The 24597-nt window shown below is 49.4% G+C and overlaps 1 protein-coding gene across 4 annotated transcripts in view; it reads left to right on the top strand.

The window, feature by feature from the left end:
• The window catches only part of LOC149358371 (structural maintenance of chromosomes flexible hinge domain-containing protein 1-like), an 87741-nt gene that overhangs the window by 20169 nt on the left and 42975 nt on the right, over nt 1–24597 (top strand). For all 4 annotated transcript variants that reach the window (XM_089570431.1, XM_089570430.1, XM_089570429.1 and 1 more), the window contains exons 12-25: nt 185–359; nt 8951–9074; nt 9477–9671; nt 10972–11085; nt 11867–11973; nt 13961–14043; nt 14690–14794; nt 14927–15004; nt 16354–16473; nt 16996–17140; nt 20823–20922; nt 22391–22463; nt 22549–22691; nt 23460–23600. In XM_089570431.1, coding sequence (XP_089426557.1) covers nt 185–359; nt 8951–9074; nt 9477–9671; nt 10972–11085; nt 11867–11973; nt 13961–14043; nt 14690–14794; nt 14927–15004; nt 16354–16473; nt 16996–17140; nt 20823–20922; nt 22391–22463; nt 22549–22691; nt 23460–23600 — 1703 coding nt within the window. The remainder of the gene's footprint in view (nt 1–184; nt 360–8950; nt 9075–9476; nt 9672–10971; nt 11086–11866; nt 11974–13960; nt 14044–14689; nt 14795–14926; nt 15005–16353; nt 16474–16995; nt 17141–20822; nt 20923–22390; nt 22464–22548; nt 22692–23459; nt 23601–24597) is intronic.

The raw sequence follows: 24597 nt of genomic DNA, 5'->3' as shown, positions 1-24597 counted from the left end.
GTTGCTGATTCTTCAGTTTTCTTCCAATTTGAGAACAGTCTTCCTGTGCTCTTCCTGATTTCTGTCTTGGTAGGCGTTTATGTCCTAGAAGCAGAAAACATCGAGAGTCCTTGTCGCATAAAGAGCAGAGGGTGAAGCATGGCGTGACGCTTTTTGGTCTTTCTGCTCTTCATTGGACTGAAAGATGGCGAGGACGAGGACGAGCTGATGGCGAACAGCGCCAAGCCAGCCAGAGGCCAGCGACCCATCTTCGAGTGCTTCTGGAACGGGCGGCTCATTCCGTACACCACCATTGAGGAGTTTGACTGGTGCAGCCCTCCCAAGAAGGCCAGGAACATTCCCCTCGAGTGCTTCAACAGGTGACTGAGGATTGCTTAGGGCTTCGCTTTTGGGCCCTGCTTGCCTGCACTGCAAGGACAGTTCGCTTGCTGTCTGTGGTTTTTAGTGAGTGAATTGTGTGACCTGTATCAAGTGTGAGAAGACTGAGCAGCCCTCGAATGAAGCATTATAGCTCTTGCCAAACTGCTCCGCCAAGTAAATTACTGCTCTGCTAAGGAAATTGCATGTCCTATGGTACTTTCTTCAGAGTATCAGAGGTGAGGGTTCACCAAGTTTGTGCCTTAGTAGCAAATGGCAGTGGAAACAAAATGGAATGAGCAGTGATACACGAGGAAATGACTGCATTTGCCTTGAGTGCTGTGGTGGCAGGATTTAAAAAAAAATATATTGTTCCTGTTGAAAAAAACTATCCCCACTCACTGTCTTACAGGCAATAGTTTCCCATTATACTTTTTCTTTTTGCAAGATGTGGCGCCCTCTGGGAAGTGTGCCAAAATTTGTCTGCCACTTGGTTGAAAACAAATACACATGGGAAGTGCAGGTACATTTCACTGTAAGAGTGTGTCAACTGCACTTGTGAAATGGCAGGTGCATTCTTGATGGCTGCTACCATCTGTCACCTGTCACCAGCATGAACTGCACATGGTCTTTAGAATCTGGCGGCTTATTTTCAAACCAGTGAAGCTCGGGAAAGGGCAGAGCAGGAGAGGTACACATGCGCAGATAGGCTGTGTGAAAAACACTAATGAGTGCAATATAAAATGCTACATTATGCCAGTGCTCATAGTCATTGTCAGAAGCTGTGTCAGTGGCATGGGGCACATGATTGGTGATAGCATGCAAAGTCTGATTCAATGCCTTACAGCATAAACTGGTTTATTTCGCCTAACAGCAGCGAGCAGCTGCCAAAATTACTGGTTGTTATCAATCCGCACTGTTCTTGGTCAGTCAATTATGGATGGAAGTAAACCCCAACTGTCTGTCCAGTGTATAGAGGGGGAGCCTATTGAAGTTGCGGATGGGAAGACTTTGCTCCTTTTGATAGTTTTTTTTAGGAAAGTGTCAGCAGTCAGAATACCGTATTTACTCGCGTAATGATCGCACTTTAAAAAAAAAAAATTGACGCAAATTTAGGGGTGCGATCATTACGCGGGGTAAATTTTCTACAAAAAAATTTTTGACCTCCAAAAACGCAAATAAGTTGCAGGTCAGACAACCCTTGTCACACGGGCGCGCTACCCGCGGTTACGCGCTAAACACGGTTAACGCGAACTGAGCTTGGCGACCTCGGTTCACGTTGTTAATCGAGAAGGTAGAGTGCGAAAAGCGCACGAGCTGGCCCACTTCAAGAACGTACTTTCTTCGCACTAAATCATGTTCCAAGAGCAATGCATCGAAATAGGCAGTGTGTATAGTGCCACGTGACGGTGCTTTTATGCAGCCTTCGATCCCGTCCGAAGGCGCAGCAACTGCGTACAACAGCAACGCCCTGGGGTGCCCAAGCTACGTACATTACCGCCGTTACGGCGAAAAATGACCAGTCCCTGTCGAAGCGTTAAGTTAGGTGACACGTTCACAACGCTCGCAACACCAAATTTTGCGTGTTTACCGCAGTTGTGCCGCCCGCGAGCGTGGCAGACGACTGCGCTCTGGTGTGCGACTCCCTAGTTGTCTCTACGCCTAACTTGTTTCGTATCAAAGCTACAGCGTATGGCGCTTTCGAATTGACCATCTATATACTAAATGGTCAACTTATGGCGCTGCCTTACTGACAACCTATTTGTTTCATATTAAAAGCAATGTATACTGTCACGTAGCAGTTGGTACAGGTAGCGCCGCGTCCAGACGGCAGAGGAACGCCAACACCGAGATGATGCCAGCGCACACCGAGACGGCCAGGATGAAAATGTCGAGCTTCGTCTTCTTCAGCAGCGAACCGCGTGGCGCACGAGCTGCGTGATGAACAGCCGCCGAGCGGCTATTGTTGTAGACGCGGCATTACCCTCCCTCTCGGAAAGAGCATCGGCCCGATGCTTTAAGAAGAAAATAGGGAGAAAGAAACAAAAAAAACAGAGTAACGCACAGCACTGAGTCACTGAATGTCTCGCGAAAAATAGGGCTTCATCCGCACTACATGAACAATCTCTGGTCTCTGCTGACGGCGAGTAGTCCGGGAAGCCCCATCAGGGAGGACTTCATAGGTTACGTCGCTTAGCTGACGGAGAACTCGGTAGGGGCCGAAATACTGCTTGAGCAGTTTTTCGGAAAGGCCACGGCGTCGAATGGGGGTCCATACCCACACTTTGTCGTCCGGGGCGAACGTCATCAGTCTGTGGCGGCGGTTGTAACGTCGGCCGTCACGGTCTTGTTGGTTCAGGATGCGCACTCGTGCAAGTTGTCGAGCTTCTTCTGCGCGAAGCGTGAACTCCTCGGCGGCAACGTCGGGGTCGCGGCCATCATGGGGCAGCATTGCTTCCAACATTGTCGACACTTCGCGGCCGTACAACAGACAGAAGGGCGTCCTCCGCGTGGTTTCCTGTTGAGCCGTGTTATACGCGAAAGTAATATATGGCAGGATATTGTCCCAAGAGCGATGCTCAACGTCAACATACATGGACAGCATGTCGACGAGAGTTTTGTTGAGGCGCTCGGTCAGGCCATTCGTCTGGGGATGGTAGGCGGTTGTTTTCCTGTGAGTAGTGCCACTCAGCCGCATGAGGGATTCCAAGAGTTTGGCAGTGAAAGCGGTGCCTCTATCCGTGATAATTAGTGCTGGAGCGCCATGCCGGAGGACGATGCGTTCCACGAAAAATTTCGCAGCCTCGGCTGCTGTGCCGCGCTGGAGGGCCTTGGTTTCAGCGTAGCGCGTAAGGTAATCAGTAGCGACGATAATCCACCGGTTTCCCGAAGATGAAGTTGGAAAAGGGCCGAGAAGGTCCATGCCAACTTGCTCAAACGGGAGTCTGGGCACTTGAACGGGATGTAAAAGTCCAGCTGGCTTGACAGGGGGTGTTTTTCGTCGTTGACAATTACGGCACGTGTGCACATAGTGTCGTACAGTCGCCGCAAGCTTAGGCCAGTAATAGCTCTTTTTGATCCGAGCCAGAGTGCGGGCGTAGCCGAGGTGACCTGCGGTGGGCTCGTCGTGACACGCCTGCAAGATTTCTTCACGGAGATTCGCTGGAACGACGAGGAGGTAGTCGCTTCCGGTTGGAGAAAAGTTGGCTTTGTGCAGCACGTTGTTGCGCAGACAAAAGGAGGACTGGGTTCTTGCGAAGGGCTGGGGAACCTCCTCGGTACGTGCTTCCAGGAAGTCGATGAGAGGTTTCAGCGCCGGGTCCTCACGTTGCTGACTGGAAATAGTCGCTGCGTCTGCGGCTGCGATGAGAGGAAAGTCCGGTTCGTCGTCGTCGCGCGCAGCCTCGACTGGATATCTGGACAAGCAGTCGGCATCGTTGTGCTGGCGCCCTGATTTATAGACGATGGACATGTCAAACTCCTGAAGGCGTAAGCTCCAACGCGCAAGGCGGCCAGAGGGATCCCGTAAGTTTGTCAACCAGCAGAGAGAGTGGTGGTCGGTAACAACTTGAAAATGTCGACCGTACAGGTAAGGTCGAAATTTTGTCACAGCCCATACCACGGCAAGGCATTCTTTTTCGGTCGTGGAATAATTAGATTCGGCACGAGACAGAGTGCGGCTGGCGTATGCTATTACGCGCTCAGCGCCGTCCTGCCACTGGACCAGTACAGCACCGAGACCCACGTTGCTGGCATCTGTGTGGACGAGAGTCTCCGCACGAGAATCGAAATGACCAAGGACAGGCGTGGTTTGCAACCGTCGCCGTAATTCATCAAATGCCTGCTGCTGCTGTTCTGTCCATGTGAATGGGACGTCCTCTCTTGTAAGATGCGTCAACGGTGCAGCAAGTCGGGAAAAGTTGGCAATGAACCGCCGGTAATACGCGCAAAGGCCCAAAAAACGCCGGACCGTTTTCTTGTCCGAAGGAGTGGGAAAGTTGGCGACGGCAGCTGTTTTAGCAGGATCCGGCCGGACTCCACGATGGCTGACGACATGGCCCAGGAAAAGGAGCTCCTCATAACCAAAGTGGCATTTCTCGGGCTTCAACGTCAGGCCGGCAGAGCGTATAGCCTGTAGCACGGTCAAGAGGCGCTGGAGGTGTTCTTCGAACGTTGGCGAAAATACAACAACGTCGTCCAGGTATACCAAGCACGTCTGCCATTTCAGGCCCGACAAAACAGCGTCCATCATTCTCTGAAATGTTGCTGGAGCTGAACACAAACCGAAAGGAAGGACCTTGAACTCATAAAGGCCATCCGGCGTCACGAACGCTGTCTTCTCGCGATCCCGCTCGTCAACTTCGATCTGCCAGTAACCACTTTTTAAGTCCAGCGAAGAAAAGTAGCGTGCGTGCCGCAACCGGTCAAGAGAGTCGTCAATGCGTGGTAACGGGTAGACGTCTTTCTTGGTAACCTGGTTAAGCTTACGGTAGTCAACGCAAAATCGCAGACTACCATCCTTCTTCTTAACCAAAACCACAGGCGAAGCCCACGGGCTCCTCGACGGCTGAATAACACCATCCTGCAGCATCTCTTTGACTTGTTCAGCTATGGCTTCACGCTCCCGCAGTGAGACACGGTATGGGTTTTGCCGAATTGGTCGGGTACTGCAGTCCGTAATGATGCGGTGCTTAGCGAGAGGCGTCTGTCTGACTGCCGACGTAGACGAGAAACAGTCTTGGAACTGATGCAGTAGGCCGACTAGGCTCTCCCTATCGGCTGGGGGTAAGCGTGGGTTCACGTCGAGGATCAGCTGAGGTGTGCAAGAATTGGACGTTTCGCTCTGGAGGGCAAGGCAGTCGTTAATTTCGGCGATGCCCTCGAAGTATGCGACCGCAGTGCCTTTGGCGATGTGTTGCCGTTCGGTCCCGAAATTCGTTACAAGGACATCTGCCAGGCCGTTCCGTAGCGTGACGATACCTCTGGCGATGCAGACCCCATGAGAGAGTACAAGCGCAGTGTTCTGTTCTGCTACGCCGTCAGCACTGCACAGGTCGTCACAAATGACGGTAACGAGGGCACAGGATCGCGGAGGGACGGTCACATCGGCGTCGATTATGCGCAGGGCCACTCTGCGTGGTTCGGTGTCGATTGGAATCGTTCCAGGGGTCGAAAATGTTACCAGACGATCAGGAAGGTTTATGATGGCACCATACTCACGCAAGAAGTCCATTCCGAGGATCAGGTCTTTGCAGCAGTGCGGCAGAACAACAAAAGTGCCAACAAAAGCAGAATTGGCAATGGTGACTCGAGCAGTGCATCTTCCGACAGGCGTCATGAGGTGACCCCCAGCAGTACGAATTTGAGGTCCATCCCAGGCTATCTTTACCTTGCTGAGGCGATCCGCGAGGTGCTTGCTTATGATCGAAAAGTCCGCGCCTGTATTGACTAAAGCAGTCACTGGGTGCCCGTCAACGTGAATGCGGAGGGCGGCGCTAACTGCATCGGTGTCAGGGAAACTCGGGTTCACAGAATCGTTCTGCGGCGGCATCGGGATCTCGGCATCGCACTCCGGCGGCGTTCGGGGGTCTTCGTTATATCCGCTGTCAGCAACCTTCCCCCCTGAGGTCGCCGCTTTCAGTTTCCCCGGCGCGGGCTTGGAGACCGGCCCCGCAGTCCATCTGAGAAAGCCTGGCGGCTGGGCGACGTGACGCGTGCGGGAGACGGAGATCGGGGTCGGCGGTTAGAGGTGGTGTCATGGGCAGCAAGGTACTCCTCTATTTCGTGGGGTCGCTCACCGAAACGGGGACAAGGAGCGTCACGTTGGAAACCCCGGAGTCCGATTTCACGGTATGGGCAACGGCGATACAGGTGGCCGGCTTCCCCGCAATGGTAACAGAGCGGCTGCTGATCAGAAGTGCGCCAAACAGCCGCCTTCCGGGCCGGTGGACGCATGGCAGGTCCTTGCTGAGGCCGCTGGTAGAATGACGGTGGCGGAGCGGTTGGCGGCGGCGGGTGGTACGGCAAGCGTTGCACAGGTGGCAACTCGGAACGGAGAGCCGCGGCGTAGCTCATGGGGCGTGGCTCCGGCATGACTGGAGGAGGCGGTGAAAATGCTTGACGAATCTCGTCACGCACAACCTCGGTAAGAGCCGCAGCCGTCGGGTCAGACGAGGCAAGGGTCAGTTTCTGCAGCTCTTCACGGACCACAGCGCGTATGAGCTCACGCAGCGACGCATTGTCGCTGGACACGCTCAAAGAAGCCGCACTGGCGCTTGGCTCTCCGCACAAGGAGTCATTTCGGCGGCAGCGTTGATGCAAGGCCCGCTCAATGGCGGTCGCCTCTTTGATGAAGTCGGCTACCGTCTGCGGGGGATTCCGGACCAAACCAGCGAAGAGTTGGTCCTTCACACCTTGCATCAGGTGGCGGAGCTTCGCGGATTCCGCCATATCTGGGTCAGCGCGCCGACAAAGACGGGTCATGTCCTCGGCGAACATGGCAACGGTCTCATTAGGCTTTTGTACACGAGCGTCCAGGAGGCGCCGCGCACGATCCCGGCGGTCCGTGCTAGCAAAGGTGTCCCTGACCTGCTGGCGGAAGGTATCCCAGCTTTGGAGATCGGCCTCCCTGTTCTCGAACCAAATCTTGGCTCCGTCTTCGAGGGCGAAATACACGTTCCGCAGCTTCTGCGCAGGGCTCCATTGGTTGAAATCGGCAACCCGCTCAAACTGGTCAAGCCAGTCTTCAACGTCTTCGAAAGTGACGCCATGGAAGCTGGCTGGCACGCGGGGTTGCTGGAGCGTCAAATGTGAAGCGCTAGCCTGAGCCATGGTGGTATGCTCACCAGGTCGATGAGTGCGTGCCTCTTTTGGGAGGAGACCAAACTCTGGGACCAGTCCCAGGAGGCGGCGGCTGCTGCGGTGAACGGGCGTGCAGACAAGGGGTAGCTGATCGGGACTCGATGAGCGGCTGTCTGAAGAGGTGTTGGACATGGGACGTCGAGCCCGCACCTCCACCAGTGTCACGTAGCAGTTGGTACAGGTAGCGCCGCGTCCAGACGGCAGAGGAACGCCAACACCGAGATGATGCCAGCGCACACCGAGACGGCCAGGATGAAAACGTCGAGCTTCGTCTTCTTCAGCAGCGAACCGCGTGGCGCACGAGCTGCGTGATGAACAGCCGCCGAGCGACTATTGTTGTAGACGCGGCAATACGATCGATTTCAACGACGCCTTGGCAGCAGAGCTGACACGCAAGCAGATCGGGTCAGTCGCGCTGCAACGGCGGCAGCTGCTACACGGCTGCGAACTTAAAACTAGCTTGTATCACAGTTATTAGTCCTACCAGCAACGCGGTATAGGTCAGTGATCCTCAAGAAGGTTTCATTTTTGACATTCCTGTATCCCAGGGCTTATTATTTACGAGAACAAGAATGTTTAGCACTGTTTTCTGACGCTGGTGCCAGGGATTCGCCGTAGAGGTGTTTCTTTGGCGCAGGCGGCTTGTGGGCGGTGCAGCGATATATTTGGCTGTGAAGGCAGGGCTGCAACCGGACAGCGCCATTGGACGGCAGTCACAACACTGGTGTTCTTCCATGCAAGCAAAAACCAAGAAGCTGCTGCCAAGTGTGCCGACAAACAAAGTTACTGGCGAGCGCCAGCACAGCTGGGCCGTCGTCAGTGACAAGCTAGGACGAAGTTCTGCGACAGCGCTCGGTGCCGCGGTATATAATTCCTTATCAAAGGGATGTATCTCAGTAGCTTGCGTGTTGCTATCAGTCGGCGCGCAGCCACTACAGACACTGCGCCAGCTGCGCTGCAAAATATTTGCAAATATCTCTTCGCTCCGGATCACCGCGTCACTTCATTTGTTGCACCGCAACCCAGAACAATGGCGAGCCCTGTGTCAACGGCGAACCGTGATTCGAGATAACCGCAGTTAAGATTGGTATCCGCGGTTAAGCATAACCGCATTTACACTGCCCATGTGACTGCACGTCAACCGACAGGCGGCTGCCGCTGCAATGCTGACACAGCAAGATGGTAATCTACATGTGCCAGATGGCAAGTACGATCATCGTCGGCTAGACTTGGCACAATTGCAGCGGCAAGTTTGGGGTGCGATCATTACGCGGGGAATAAAAAAAATTGAATTTTGCCAATAAAATTCAGGGGTGCGATCATTATGCCAGTAAATACGGTATCATAAAAAAAGTGGTTTGCAATGCATGGTGTAATGGATAGTACAGTGATTGGCTGTGGTGTAAAAGTTGTTTTATTTCGATTGAACATACTTATTATAGCAAGCTGCCGGGCTAGTTGGTGATGTATTTTTCGAAAGAAGTTAGCGGCAAAAACAAACAAGGGACAGAAAGAAAGGACACATAAGACATTCGCTCGTGAATGTCTTGTGTGTCCTTTCTTTCTGTCCCTTGTCCGTTTTTTTCGCTAACTTCTTTCGAAAAATGTTTATGATAGATAATGAATATCGCTCTTTTGTACTGTAGCAAAAATACGCCTAGGGAACTGGACTGCATCCAGTCTACTGTTTGGGCTAGTGTAAACACTTTACACTTATGCCTTGCTTCCTCAGGATCTCAGGTGTCCTGTGGACGGATGATGCATTCCAAGTGAGCACCAACAAGCTTACGTTCATGGACCTGGAGAACAAGCTACGAGAGAAGAACACCATATTCGCCCGAATCTTGAATGGCCAGGTGAGTGGGGCTCTTGATATTGGGTGCTGCGTGTAATTTTGTTCACTATTTGTTCCCTTACCTCGTTAACAGGTGCCGTAGAAGGCAATGTAAACCGAGCTGAGTGTGCTGAATGGAGAGGAGAAAACTTCTATATTCACCCTTCACAAGAAAAAATTATACAGGTCGACCTGAAGAGTGTCCCGGTTGGGGCGAAACGGTAGAATTGCAAGCAGCATAAAGATGTGAACTCGATTACCGACGTAGCAAGAATTTGAGATGAGCAGTGTTGGTACCAGTGGGAAAGCTGACATTTTTGGCACATTATGAGTGTACAACTTGTTTGTTTTCTGACCTCTCCTTGCGTACAGCCTTGTTGTTGGAGTTGGGGTGGAGAGTTGTGTTTCGTATTTTGCTGTGCAGGCAGTGCGGGCGAGCATTGAGAAGCACTTCATGGAGTGGCTGCAGGGTTGCCACGAGCGCAGCGACAAGCAGATCATGTTCCAGTCGTACCAGGAGACGATCAGCCGCAGGGACACCCAGAAGTACAAGCAGTACCCGTGGGCGGTGTTCAACGCCATCGAGTGGGACGGCAAGCACTTCGAGCAGGGAAAGCTGGTGAGGAGGCTGTGCGGGGGTTGGTTCTCTGGGGACTGCCTGCGTGCTTGTCTGTTGTTATCATCGTCATCTGCTGAGCTACGGCAGAAACCGCTGCCATTGTACTCTAATCGCTTCCTTCACAAGCAGCCGCGCTCACTCGTGGGCTGCCACTAACGCACTCCCCTGCCTTGGTGTCTACTTTGTCGCCCTGAGAGATGGCTGGTGGTCTAGATTTCTCATGCATCGTATCTTACCCCTCCGAACTTTATTAGTTGGAATACTGTCAGCTTGCACCTGTTCTCTTATATTGTGCTGCTCTCTTTTTCTCTATTATTTCCGTCTTCCCTATCGGGGCACACTCTCTACCGTGCTTATGTTTTTCACCAAATTTGACTTCATATTTTTTGGTTATGGGTTTAAAGTGGCAGTGACACCATCACCTGCAAGTAAAAAAAAAAGTTAGCTACGGTTCAACTCCTGTTGAACCTGGTTAGAGAGCGAAAGCTGTGGTGTGTTGGGCAACTAACTATAAGCAGCTTGTCATCTGTAATGTCAATTGAGTGTGTTCTGGACACTGGATAGGCAGCGCAGCCACCCTGCCAATCTGGCAGGTGGCAGTTAGATCACGAGAGTTTGCTCACCCAACGAATGCTGCGGCCTATTCCTGCAGTGTGGCGTGTCCGCCACAAAGTTGTCAGGGCTAACCCATGCAGCACACACATCTCTCTCTCATCACCCCAAGTACCTATAAGTGTGATTTCATTAACCAAGGGAGTCAGTTTTGTGCACTTGCTTTTCTTAAAAATCATGGGAGTGTAAAATGCTGTAGACACCCAATGCCAATGAACACAATGAACGCCGACGGCCTATGGCTTCAGTGCCTTGGTAGGTTAAAGTGCGACTAAGGTGTCCACTGTCCCAAGGGGCCAGTTATGCGCCTTTCCTTTGCTTTGGAAGCTCAAGGTCATTTGAAGGTGAAAACTAGGCACCTGGTGATTGAAGCAGGAGGTCCCATAAGGAAGCTTTCCTTCAGTGAGGCTTTCACTTCAAAAATCAGCATAGTCGTGTCAGTGTTAATTAATGTGTCAAGTTTTTTGATTTTTGATGTAAGGCAATGTGGCATTAAGGGTGCAAGCGGGGTGCAACGGTGTCTGTAACGTGATGTCGAAGAGGTTTACATGCTGGCTGTCCACTTATGTGGTGCTGTGAGACTGTCGATGTTGCATGTTGTATTTCGTTTACCAGGTGGCGGTAATGACACCATGCTTCTGTCAACGTGGGTGTGTTCCTAAAGAAAAGTGACGCTGCTGTATTTCAGATCAGGACTCAGAGGACAAATCCGATCATTATTGGTTCCATCCGGAGATTCTTGCTGTATGGTGACTACACCGACAGTGTCTGTGCGACTGGAGGAGAAGTGGAGATTCAGCAGGTTTGTGCTTTACACTTTATATTTCACTGAAAAAACGGCGCACTGTTAGAAGATGTTTCTTTATATATTCATTGGTGGTGTACCGCTCACATAATGATCGCGCTCCTGAATTTCGTCCCGCGTAATGATCGCACCCCTAATTTGCCGCTGCAATTTGTCAAGTGCCAAGTCCAGTTGACGATTGTGCTTTCCGTCTGTCAGCCCTTGCAGATGATCATCTTGCTCTGTTAACTGCCATTTTTGTTTTGATGTCCCGCACTGTTACAGTGGCAGCCGCCTGTTGGTTAACCTGCAGTCATCCCGCAGCAAACGCGTTCCAACGCGTTCTACTCGTGCTAGCTATTCTAAGAAGTCTGACCGGCAACTTCTTTGCATTTTCAGTAGTCAAAAATTTTTTGCGGAACATTTACTCCACGTAATGATCGCACCCCTAAATTTGCACCAATTTAAAAATAAAGAAAAGTGAGGTCATAATACGGGTAAATACGGTATATGTTTGCTGTCAAAGGTCAGCGAACAGGTATCAGGTTTAATTTAGTTAATGCGTGTGTCCTCTAGGGTAGTCAATACAAGAGGATTGCATTCAAAGATACATGATAAGATTTGATTCAGGTTACAGTGCCAGTCAAGAGGAGGCTAGGTGCTGGTGACCAAGTTGATAATGCACATTTTGTCAAGTCTTTGTGTATCTTTCATTTCGGCACAGTTTTAGTGTTTCGAGCTTTCTTTTGCCAGCAGTATTATTTGGTTCACGTGCCATGGGTATTTATTTTTCTTCCAGGAGCCAAAGGCGTTGTATGATGAGGTGAAGATCTTCCCACTTGCAAAGCTGGATCGCAAGGTCACTGATGCCCAGCTGCAGAAGATCATTGAGGAAGAAGAGGGCCGGTGAGTGCTGTCATGGGATCATTTTGTGGTTGTACAGTTGAACCTCGCTACAACGAAACTGATGGAGCGCGCAAAAAATTTCGTTGAGGCGAAAACAGTCCAAAAACACTGTCAGGTTGGACAACATTGTCCCAAAACATAATTTATTTTGAAAGAAGTGAGTCAGCTTCTTCTCATTTTTTTTTTTTTGCCAGGAGTGCCATGGTGCGACTTTCGCACTCAATGAGCAGTTGCATAGCGATGTCGTCATCGTGAGCACCAATAAATCTGGGGCACACCAAAGGCTTCCATCACATTTAGTGCAGATAGTGGTGCTAAATCCTCTGCGTTGCTGTCATCATCCGATTATGCGTCACTGTGGTGAACGCCCTCAATTATGGCTTGTTCACTCAGGTCCTCGTGAGCCGGCACTTCACTGTCAACAGCGATGTAATCGTTGATGTCAACATCGGCCGGCACACCTCCGGAGTCTTGAAGGGCTGCCCATGTCGCATTGGCCGCTGTGAGATGCCGAAATCCACTGCAGCATCTTCCTTTTTCCTGCCGCTGGATGCCACGCGCTGATAATTCGTGCCTTCTCTTCAAGAGAAAGCAACTTCTGCTTCCTAGACAAAGTCGCCATGCTCGAGTCGATTGCAGTGCACAAGCACGAGTGAAAAAGACTGGGGCAAATGCGCTGCTGCTGTTGCCAGGCTGCTGCGTCCTTTGGTGACGGTTTGGTTGCTGCTCTGGCTTGGAAGAAAACGGGAGCTTGCACCGGTGCCTTGTCACAAGGCAAACAGCCCAATTGTCATCACCACCAATCATTGGCGGTCTTCATGTGCGTTTGGATGAGTTGCACTATGCATGCCAAATGCAAAGCAATACGAAAAGAAAGCATACCGAAGCAAAGGGCGATAATTTTAACGCATTGTCAACTCATAAGTGGAGCAGGATTTAATGATTTTTTGGTGTTGTGGGCTGTGGAAGTGGTTGATGAGGTTTTCCAAATACATTTCACCGTGCAGGGGCCGAAGAAAGTGCTTGTGGGCACTTGTTTTAGTGGTAAGCAACACACTGGGCGCTACCTGCATTAGATTTTCATTCCGTCGCCATCCAAGCTCACGCCAAATGTGCTGTGTTATTCTGTGATCTACTTTGGAAGCAAACTCCCAGGTCCTCTATGTTCCTGTGGGGGAAATAAGTGAAAGGAACAGCTGCCTCCCTCTTCCCACCCTGCCCAACCTTATTAGAGCGCTTGCCCTAATGACCTCACATAGGTCATGCCCATCATTACATAGTGCACATTTTTGGGAATTCTCACTTCCCTGCAAGTTTGGATGACATTCTCATTGGCCAGCAGGTGAAGGCGGGAATTTGTGTTATGACATGCCACACTGATGCAACACGGCTTACGCAAGAGAATGTTGTGAAACTTTTACTTTGAAAGATCCCTACAGGTCTAGTAACGGTGCTTATGAACTCTGAAAACCAGGTTTCAAAGCGACTATTTAGCTGCTGGTCATTTTATTTTTGGTTATAACCACTGCCAGTGCATAGTGCCTGCATGATGTCACTTATTATTGTTGTTAATAAAATCACACTGCTGCGTCGCTGAGCACTTGGGCTCCCAAAAACAAACTGATGTGAGGGGAAGTTTGCCTTCCTCCTCCACTCCGGCGTGTGGGCTCATGTTGACAGGCGGATGCGGAGGCGTTACAGTTTTTTGTTGTGACAGAATTTTCTGTCATTCAATGACAATTTCCATGTGGATGGAAATGTCTAAGCTGCTTGCTTCGGTTTATTGAATTACATCCTACTGAATGCTTGGGATTGAAACTTTCTGGTAGGTATCCCTAAAGGTGAGAAACTAAATTACATTCTGAGTTATCTCTTAAAGTGTGTACTGTACTTTGTTAACAGTGATCAGCTTGAGTTCCTTTTTACCTGTGCATAAAAGACATAAATATGTTGTGAAGGGAGTTGAAAGTTGGTATTCTTTCCTCAGGCTTCCAGCAAAGCTGTACGTGACATGGCCCGAGGGAAATCAGCTCCACCCAAATGAGAAGCTGCCGGCTGGGCATGCCATTGGTGTGTAAATATGACACATTCTGTGCTGACGAATTTTTTGACTTCCGTCCTTATGTGCCCATGAGGTTGTAACTGTTAGTGCTGGTTCTGCTATGGACCTATCTAAGCCATGCCACACTATAGTGCCAGGCATGCCATTCTTCATGAAACTGCATTAATTTATTTGGATATCTGGAGGGCCTTGTCATGCTGTTTGTGATGACAGGTGCAACATAATGCTATCCTTAAGGCTTTCAGCAAAGAAATACGATGATTACTCACGTAATGTACTCACTCCCATAGTGAACCTCCTCCACCTTTGTCGTTGAGAATTTACCTTTTTTTTTTTATTCGTAACTTTTAGCTTGTCTTCGCATGCTGCTCAGTGTAATGCTGTCTTTAGCGCAGGCTTTGGCAGCACACCAAGTTGCTGTTATCGGCGTGTGTATCTTTTGAGGTTCAAATGTTTTTTATTTCTCTAAACTAACATTTGCATAATCTAAAGCCATGTGATGAGTCTAGGTAAGGAATATTTAGCTTTTTGAATAAATCGGCTCTATGGTGAGCTTAATTCGTGTGAGCTTAACATTGCCGCTTGAGGGATCCAGGCCTGCACCTTGGCATAGCGATGGCCGGTGCTACATGGTGTGTGGTTCTCTGCATGCAGGGGACATCAAAGTGGAAATCCAGAACAAAAGGGGCGAGAATGTCAGCAAGCTGCCTGGCTACCAGAGCAAGCGCCTGTCTGTGGAACTGAGGATCATCTGGCATGGTGAGTGCAGAGTTCTTTCAGTTGCTCTCTCTTTCAGTGGGGCCGCTGCGCAAGAGATGTCAGAAGCTCCATAAATGTGCCTACTTCTTTTTATTTGTTTTTTTTTCTTCTCTCCTTTCTTATCCATGACAGCTGCATCGGGTGATGAATGTGTTGTCTTGCACACCTGTCCCTACAACAAGAACTGGGGCTACTGGTTCCGCAAGATGGGTGAGTGGACACCTTGCTTGCACAACGATTGCGGTCGCGAGGCTCCGCTCCTGCCTTGTACAGTACCACTTTATGGGAGCGGCGTTTACGTGATGGGGTTGGGTTGAGGAGTTGAGTTGAAAACTGGTTACTGGGTTCATGTAAACACCGCAGAGTCGGGCCCGGGAGTTGAGGGAGCGAGTCCAGTCAACTCCACTGGAGAGGGTGGTTTGACTCCCTCGACCCCAGCGGAAGATGGCATGTAAACCGGATCGAGTTGAGTTGGGTTAGTGGGAGGGAAGATGATAAATGTGTACCTGTTTTTCGCTTGCGCCGTAGCACCTTCGAGACAGCGGTGCCGTGCTGCTATCTTGGAGGCTGCCACTGCCCTCTCGACGTTGCGCTGCTCGATGCTTGGTGTCGCTGGAGTTGAACCGGTCTCGACTCGCTGAAATCGAGTTCATGTAATAATGCAGTCCTCGAGTTGGGCTGACCTTGCTCAACTCAATTTCCTGACTTGACCCGCCGCTATCGGGTTCTTGTAAACGAGGCTAGAGGTGCTAGGGGTGGTGTTATATCTATGCATGTGGAGTACTAGTCTACTTGAGGGGGAAAGAAGAGAGACCACTAAAGGGTGGTAGAGACGACGACTGGGTACAGGGAAGAAGGATGAAATGAGGAAATGGTGGGGGCACAATACAGTATGAAGAATTGGATAAAAAAGCGCAACGGAAGACGAGACAAGAGAAGGACAAACACCAGCGCTGTTTTATCCAATTCTTCAAACATGTACCAACCAGCCCGTATTTCGCCTCTTCTACAATACAGTACGGTCTCGCTACAGCAGACTTTGGAAGTGCCCAAGATTTCAGTCTGCTGTCAAAGAAGTCTGCAAAATCCAATTACTCTCGCGTAACGTGTACTCACTATTGTAGTCTGTTCTATCATAATAAGAGTGGTTTGCAGGTTGTGCATAGCTACAGAAAAGAATGGGCTCATTCAGTCTTGACATCTTTGACTGAAGCTATGAAGCTTAAATGAGCTGTATGGCTAACAGGTTTGGATTTAGAGCGATCTAAGCCCAAGCCAAGGTCAGCTTGTAGTGGGCATACTTGAGGTGTATCTCCATGCGAGTGGGTAGCACTGCAGAGAAGGCTCATCCGGTACGCAGGACTGTTCATAGGAGGCAGTTAATAGGATGCCTACTAAGAGATCATTAAAACAATTACATGCTTGTAATTGTGCACGCATTGTGCTCATTGCTGCCTGTGCGGGTGTGTTTTTTTAAACGAGGGAGTTGTTGCCAGTGGAGCTCCTTCGTCCACTGACAGCTGTTTTTGCCCCCCCCCCCTTCTTCTTTTTTTTTGCAGAGAACGTTAAGAACCTTGGTGCTCACACGCTTAACCTTCAAGCCATGCTGAGTGATTCTAGCACTTCCATGACATCTGGCAAGGAGTTGCCATCATTCAGGATCAGGTTCACTGTGACAGGTAACATACAATTGCTTGTTTTTCTTTTCTGTTCTGGTTGAGCATTTTGGGAAGAAAGCTGTTTAGTTTAGATGAGGGAGTGATCTACATCAAAAGAGCAGGAAAGGAAGGTGGTTCATTGTTGTGCAAGATTTTCTTTCTAGGATGACAAAGAAATTCCATTGCTAATGCAGTTTTAGTTTAGGATTGCATTGTTATGTTGTACTTCTTGGTGCGCAGTGCTGAATAAGCCGTAGTGGAAAATAACCTTGAGTGCGCAGGCACCACATCATATTTTGTGCTATCTGGAGTAGACTGCCGTGCTGTGATCTAAGCAGTCACCTCTAGTGTAGTGTGTGACTCACCTCCTCACAGGAGAAAAGCACATGACAGTGTGTTTTTGGATCATGGTTGAAATTTCATGCATCATACTAACTCCATGCATAGCAAAAGGCAGTGCTGTTGCTTGCAAAAGCATTGCTGTCTGCAGCCTTGTTCCCTTTACATTGTGCGCTCACGTCTGACTGTTCTCCTGAAATGCAGAGGCTGCCGCGTACAAGTTCAACGTGGGTTACTTGGAAGGTCCGTTTCGTGTTGGCACCCCATTCCAGATCCCTCTAGACATTCTTGACCAATTTGGGAACTCAACTAAGCCCCCCACAGGTCGCAAGCCTGAACTCGAAGCCGAGTAAGTCCAGCGGTTGTGTCTCACCCAGCACATACTTTGGGGGTGGACCTTGGTGCCTTGTTTATAACTGGCATCGGCTACTCGAAAGGTCACGATGTCTAAATTGCAACTCTGCTGTGGAGCCTGTGGAGTGATGTGGGTAACAGGAATTGATTTATGTACCCAGAACATTATTATGCACCTTATGAAATGACAGTGACGGCTTACTGGCTAAGGCGTTTCTAAAATCCTTTGCCTAACCAGCTGCTGGCCCATACCGACCGGAAAATGCTTCGTTCTGCTAGATATGTTATTTCAATCTAAGATTCTGGTTCTGGACTCTTGAGTTGCCATTCTGAGCATTGGGGGAAAGTGCTGGAGACCTCTGGAAGATGAGTTGGGGGGCTTTTCCGGGCGTGTGTGTCCATGCATTTGACTTAGTCGTGTTGAAAAGTGTGGGGTGCTCAGGAAACTCCAGTGCTCTCATTGATGCCAAGGTGTGTGGCCTTTCACGCTGCAACTGCTTGGACACATTTGACGGGGAGGGCGGGCGTGCCATGGGTATGGGTGTCTTCATCCCCACCTCTACCCTAATGTAACGCGAGAGTCGACTTTGTGGGTGCAAAAGGGGGGGAGCAATTGAGTTTAAAGTGAGGGTTACTTTTGTGGGCGCTAAAGAGGGGAAGAAAAAGAAGTACACGAATGTACTCGAAGAATGAGGCTGCAGTACTATAGTATATGAAAAGTTGGGTTGAAGTTTGCAAACACAGATATTAGGATTTATTGGGAAATATCGATCATATCAAAGGTGATATCAAATACAGATATCAAACGTAGTTGGCCGTAAAACGGATATGTAGAACTTCCTAGCGCCAAGCGGTACCCGCTTGCACGGCTGGTGGCAGGCTTCGATGCACTTTTTAGCTCGCACTAGAGTTCTTATCTCGCACTCGCCAACAGCGCCGTAAAAAATACAGTGGCAGGGTTGGTGGCCGGGTGGTCAGCTCATGTTCATGTCTTTTGCACCCTGGGGATGATTGTTGCTGGGGGCAGTTGTAGCCTTGTAATAACAGTCCTGTGCTCATATTGACTGTTACAGAGGCGGTAAAAATGGCGGTAGTTTTTGTTCTGACGTACCATTTTCCGCAAGATGCTACTGTAATGCAAGGAAGCCACCCTAGCCTGAGCTTAGCCTGTGCTGTAGCGTGTGGGCGGTGCTGTGTGGGGAAGTCACCCTAACTGGCTCTTGTTTGTGGTCAGGGAGATCCCTGGGGACGCCGACAAGTCTGCACAATAACTTTGGAAGAGGTCTCCCCGTTTTTCTAGTAAGGATCACTCGAGTTAACGTCCCTGCTATGACTAGACTGCTGTGTTCTTGCGTGTGTTTTTGACAATTTTTGTTACGAATTTTAGCTATAGCAAATTATTATATGAAGTGTTACCTATACGCTATATAACAAGGTTTGGCTGTATACCTAAAAAAATATCTATTTCCTGTGGTTCATCTTTATAGGAAGGTGAGGGCCGTTGTCACCCTTTTCATGGGAAGGTTCCTTTCGCCCCCTCTTTCTTTTTGAAGAAAGCCGCGCAAGAGATTATCAGAGGAGACTGATGCGAAGATAAGCATGGAGTCCGGCCACGCTGTCGCACTGTCGAGCGTGTGCTTTAGAGGCCTTGTGGTGAAAATGAAACTTCTCCCAGTCGCTCAGCTGCGTGCGTGGCGAGTGCGATTATCTCGGCATCATTTGAACAAGTCGCCATTTCACGAGCGGACCAGTTTGAAAATTGCGCAGCACACGAGTTCTGTGTTGATGTGAAAAGTGCACCAGGTACCATTGTTGCGTAGCTTCTGCTAATCGACCAGTACAGCATTCTTTTTGCTTCTTTCTTTCTTTTTCTTTTTACCGAAATAAAGGTCCGAGCTGCAAGGCGCATTAGTCAATATGCAAGTAAAATGCAGGATAATGTACGCCCTTGTAGCTGTATAATATTCAGTTGCCTTAAATTCTCGATGTTACAATTACAGTAGATACGAATTTCAGAGTGATACGAATATTTGAAATTTCCTCACCAGAGTTTATTGTGTACTGTGGGCAGAACTTCGGATGGTCCGAGCTCTCTCCCCGACCACTATGGATGATGTGAACACATGAGCTGCGATCTCGTGCAATACGCACTGGGATCAGTGAGCAGTGGCGCTGCCAGTACGTTGCTGATGTCGCAGTCACGAGTTGCACGGTTTGTACTGTGAACAGTGAGCTGTGGCATGCAGCCTCTACATGGCGATGTCACGAGTGAGTGGTGGCATTGCGGCCTGTACATCGCCGATGCCACGATCGTCATTCGCACAGTATGCACCATGAGAATTGAGCAGTGGCGCGGCACGACAGTAAATAAATCTAGTCAATAAACAGGTCTGCTTAAATGCATTTCCAGTGCTGCTGCATACGGATTTTGTTACCTTTGGATGATACAAATACCATATTTACTTGCATAATAGGCACACTCGCATAATAGGGGCACCCTCAGTTTGATTGCGAAAAATCAGATTTTTTTTTATTTCCGCGCATAATAGGCACACCCCAAACTTGGCACTGTGATCAGCCAATGCCCCCCCCCTCCCATCTTTATTTTAACAAAGTGTTTGCTTAACAAAGTTTTTGCTGAACTGGCCGATAGTGTTGCTGCCGTCGCAGCTGCTGCGGACCTACAGCACGTACAGCGACATCGCGTGGAACAGCCTCACATAGTTTTCAGAAGTGCTCACTTTAAACGTCTGTTTGGAAAGCTTCATCTCCAGCCGGAAACCTTCCAGACTTAGGCCCCCGAAAACCTCGGCGATAGGAGTTGCATACGAAAATTTATGCACGCCGCAGTCGCAACTGCCACACTTCTCGGTCACGTCGAATTTCTGGCCTGCTGCAAGCTTGCTGTGTTCGAGAGCAAACTCCCAGCCGTGTAGCTATTAAGGTGCTTGCCCATCGTGCTAATATATAGCAACGTTCGGCAGCAGCACACGAAACCCACAAGTACGATGAACTAACACACTACCACAGATCCTGGGCCACAAAAAGACGAGCTGGTGATAGTGATGCCGATATGGATAGCGAAAGCTCGCGGCGGAGGAACAAGTTGATGATGATGATGAGCTTGGCCTCAGGCGCCATCCGTGGGCAGCACCTGGAAGCTTCTGTGTGCATGTATGGCCTCCGCGATCAAGCGCCCGTTGCTCGCAGCCGGAGCTGATCGCGGAGGCCACGGTGTGTGCATTTAGAAGGCTTACTCCTGCGTGGGTTGTGGAAATTTTGGGTGCGGCCCCTACGCGGATCTTTTTTTTGTTAAATATTTTATTCAGGAAAACAGGGTGCGGCCCGTATACGGGTGCGTTTGTGCGGTATGTTCAATTTTGCGAGTCAAAAAATTTGCGGAAATTTTACCCCGCATATAGGCGCACCCTGAACTTTGAGCCGGATTTTTTGGAAAAAAAGTGCGCCTGTTACGAGTAAATATGGTATTTCTTGTGACCCTGTGAGATTCTTATCATTGTGATTCTACTGTATAACTAGAGGGGTGACTTTTCAGCTTCTATTTTTGGTTAAGAAAACACGTTATATTCGAGTATGAAGTGAGACGAGTGAGCTTTTTGTGAAATTATGAATTTCATTATGTGTACGTCTTACTTCATACTTTTTCTTTTGTCTAGGGGTCTGGAGCTGAGTTATGAGGGTGTTCAAGCCAAAGGTAACTCGCTGATCATCAAAGGCATTGTAGCCAATGGTGAGGTGGAGTCTAACTCTGGAAAGGTAAGACAAGTTGATGGTGGCAGTGGAAATACTGCTGCAGTTTTTTGTGCAAAAAATTTATACAGATTGAAATCTGTTCTCTCTTAGTCACTGTTAATTTGGCACTTTTCTGCAGACCTCTAGATGAACATCTCGATTCTTGTTGACTAATTTTGAGCAAGTTACTGCATCCTACTGGTCAACTCATAGTCTAGCTGCATGCTCTGAGGCTTCTGACTTAGGCAAATGCTGTGGCGACATTGTGCTGCTGTCAGTTTCAGTGTTTGTAATGTTCAGTAGTTGGAGTCTAAAATTTCAGTTTCCAGTTCTCTGGCTCGTAGCTTGTGGTCATTGTGGCTATGAGCTATGCTTTCCGTGCCCCCTCTTTTGTGTTCTGGACTGGGGTACGGCACATCCACTAACATGTGCATGCAATTTGTCCTATTTGCTGAATGCTTCCAGTGTCGTCTGTGGTTTTGCTGCGGAAAAAAATGCCCGAGTACAGAGCTTAAGCATGTATCGAAATGTCCTTAGTTGAGAAGTCTGCGTGCTCCTTAAAGGGACACTGAGGAGAAATTGAAGTTGGCTTGTATCGACAGAATACCAGCTCCTGATTACAAAAACGCCACTCATACTGACAACAAAGCTCTTGTAACGTAGAAAAGAGCAAGAACCAAAATACAGGTATCGCCGCCACAGGCCAAACTTGCAAGTACAAGCGTCATGACGTCATATAACAAAACAGTGTTGCTAGAACCAATGGTTCTAGCAACGCTAGGACACGAGAAGCACAAATCACTGAGGCGCAGCCAATGCATGCGCAGATCTCCTTGACGTCGCCAGATGGCGCCACGTGCCGGGCAGCTACGCGCTCGCCTGAAGCATCGGGACCAATCAGCGCCTGCTCGCCGGCGTTAGGCGGGCTCCCGGTATTCCGCTAGCGGTATCAAGGTACACGGTATGCTAAAGGTGTCTATTTGCGAGAACTTCGTTGACGACATCGAGAACGAGATCCATCGTAACGCTCGCAAAACGCCGGTGCAAACGTAAGCGAAGCGACTGTAGCGACGGCCGCAATAGCCGATAGATGCCTTCAACGTGCGGCCTGCGGTAGCTTTCTTTTCGGCTGCTGCTAGGCCGCACTGCTGGCAGCCAGAAATCACGGAGTCTGCATCACGTCATGTCACGTCATGTTTCACGTCACTTAGTCCTCTGTCGTCATAGCCGAATCCCAAGTTTGAATCACAGCGGCGGGAAAAACCTTTTCAACTTCGAATCCAAATTTCTTAGAAATAAATGCATTTTTCGCTGTCGGCCAAGTGGCAACAAAGCCATGACATGCCGAGCTATCGGATTTTGCTATAAAAAATATATTAATAGTGCTCTCCTCAGTGTCCCTTTAATGAGTTAATGAGGCTTTACTGTGTTTGCTTTACCTTGCATCTGCATCTTGCTGCAAGTTAGTGTTTTTTTTTTCTTTTTTAACTAGAGCTTCCACTTGACTGTCACAATTCCGGGCCTTCGTGATTCCACGCAGTCTCTGAATATACGTCTGCTGCCCGGTAAGACATTCTTTCGCATGTGGTGTCATTCTCTGTGCATGCGGCAGTCGGCTGTTGTTGACGTTTGTGATGTTCCACTCTCTAGGGCCGCCACATGCGCTGCAAGTTTTGCCGGATGCCCCAGGCCAGTTGGCATTTGAGAACGGTTCCTCTCCCAGCTTTGACCTGGCTATATTTGACATGGCCGGAAACTACACTTGTGAACCCAAGTTTGTTGTTTCTTGCAAGGTGAGCATTTGATGCTTAGCAGCCTTTAAAGGGACGCTCAGTTCAAGTTGGCCTGTATGAAAAGATTTCTGCATTTTAATGTCATAAAGGCTGCGCACTCAGAATGGAGCTTTTTTGAGCTAGGAAAGGTTAAAAAAAAAATGAAATAAAGGTACACTGATGCCACCAGCTGTTTTCACAAGCAAGCTGTGATGACGTCGAGACTGTTCTTGTTCGCGGACCTCTAAGGCTGTGCTTGGATACAACCTGAGTCTGCAGTGAAACTGCACCCACATTTCTGACCACTGCACGGAATTCCTCCCCAGACAAGGGAATAGTCCACTCTCATGGTTGCCTGAACAAGAAACTAATCACAAGACAAAATTATTGGCACAAGAACTTTAATGCTCCTGGCTTGTTTGATTCAACCAAGCATCAAGAACCTGACTTTTACTGTTGTGATTGGTCGGAGGAGTAGTACAGCACCCTGCAGACAATGGCCCATTGTTATCAACTGCTGTTTTTGTCGCATTCTACTGTAGGCTACGCTGTTATTTACTCTCAAACAAGCGGTCTGCTGACGTCAAGAGTTTGGACTGTCTCAAGAGGGGAAATTTTAACTTTTCTAAATCCCATTTTCTCGTCAATAAATGCATCTTTGGCTGCCGAACAGACGCAAACAATGTCGCAAGGACCTAGGCAATCGGTTTTTACCAGGAACAAAAATTGGATGGGGTCTTCTCCGGTGTGCCCCTATGTGTGATCCTTTTCTGTGTGTCCCCAACCCAGTTCCAGGCCCCCCGTCAGAGTGGCCTGCCCACGTACACGGCTGATCTGTCCAACAGCTGCAAGGGCACCATCACGGGCCCTCCCCTCAACCTGCGGCACGTGGTGAAGGAAGAGAAGGTCGTCGCCAGGTTCGAAGTTCAGGTGAGCCTGGAAAGTGGGCTGTGGCATGGATATCTTTAGTGGGTTAATGCCCATGTGTGCTGAATTGGTAATTCCTACTGAAGATTCACAGATGGCGGCGAGTCCTCTATATACCACTACCAGCGCAGTGGCGCAGCGGTTAAGCGATGCGCCACTGCACTGGCAGGTGGCTGTTCCTATCCCAGCCACCCGTCTGGGTTTTGCGACCCATGTTGCTCTTCTTGAGCAACCTCTCGCGCAGATGGCACGACGCTCGTCCGAGCTTACCCGAGTAACTTGTGTAAGCTCGGGCAGTAACTCTGGTTGCTAGGCATCTGGGTGTGTAGGCAACAGGATGGATGGATGGATGGATAGGAGCGCCCCCTTTGAAATGGGGTGGTGGCAATTGCGCGGCAGCGACGCGGCGCCATCTGTTGGAGCGCAGCTGAAGCGGTTGCTAGGCAACAGCTACTCAAGGTCATTTGGTAGCCGCACCGCCACGAGCATACGCGACAAGCCGAGCTGCGCTCCAGTAGTGTTGCTTTCGCAACAAAACAGATGGGAGGCCATTTGGACTTTTTTTTTTTCTGTGGGACTCTTCACTGCTAAAGTGTAACTTTATTTTATCTCTGTCAGGAAGCGTGAAAAGCTTCTTTTTGTCCGTTTGTGCTGTTAAACTGCATCGAACGATAAACTTCTGGAGAATTTTTTCGCAGTTCACGTTTTAAAACTAACTTTTTTGATGCTCATGGATTTTTCGGACTGTTCGATTATTTGGACCATTTTGTGGGTCCCGTGGAGTTCGAAAAATTCGTTGTCTGTATTACAGCGTGCCAAAACTCCACGTTTGCCATCTTTTGTTCAAGGTTTGTGCAGTGAAGCCTCCTCGTGTGCAAGGTCACATGTGAATGCTGCGTCACACACTGAAAGAAGCTGCAGATACCTTACCATTATAGACACTTTTGACAGTGTGCACGAATTAAAGTACTGATTACAGCATTAAAGCAGAACTGCGAGG

Source organism: Amblyomma mixtum, chromosome 2 (genome assembly GCF_055824585.1).
Source record: "Amblyomma mixtum isolate Tamu chromosome 2, ASM5582458v1, whole genome shotgun sequence".
Classification (NCBI taxonomy): domain Eukaryota; kingdom Metazoa; phylum Arthropoda; class Arachnida; order Ixodida; family Ixodidae; genus Amblyomma; species Amblyomma mixtum.
Note: the sequence above shows the minus strand (reverse complement) of the source record. Positions and strands in the feature narration are given on the sequence as shown.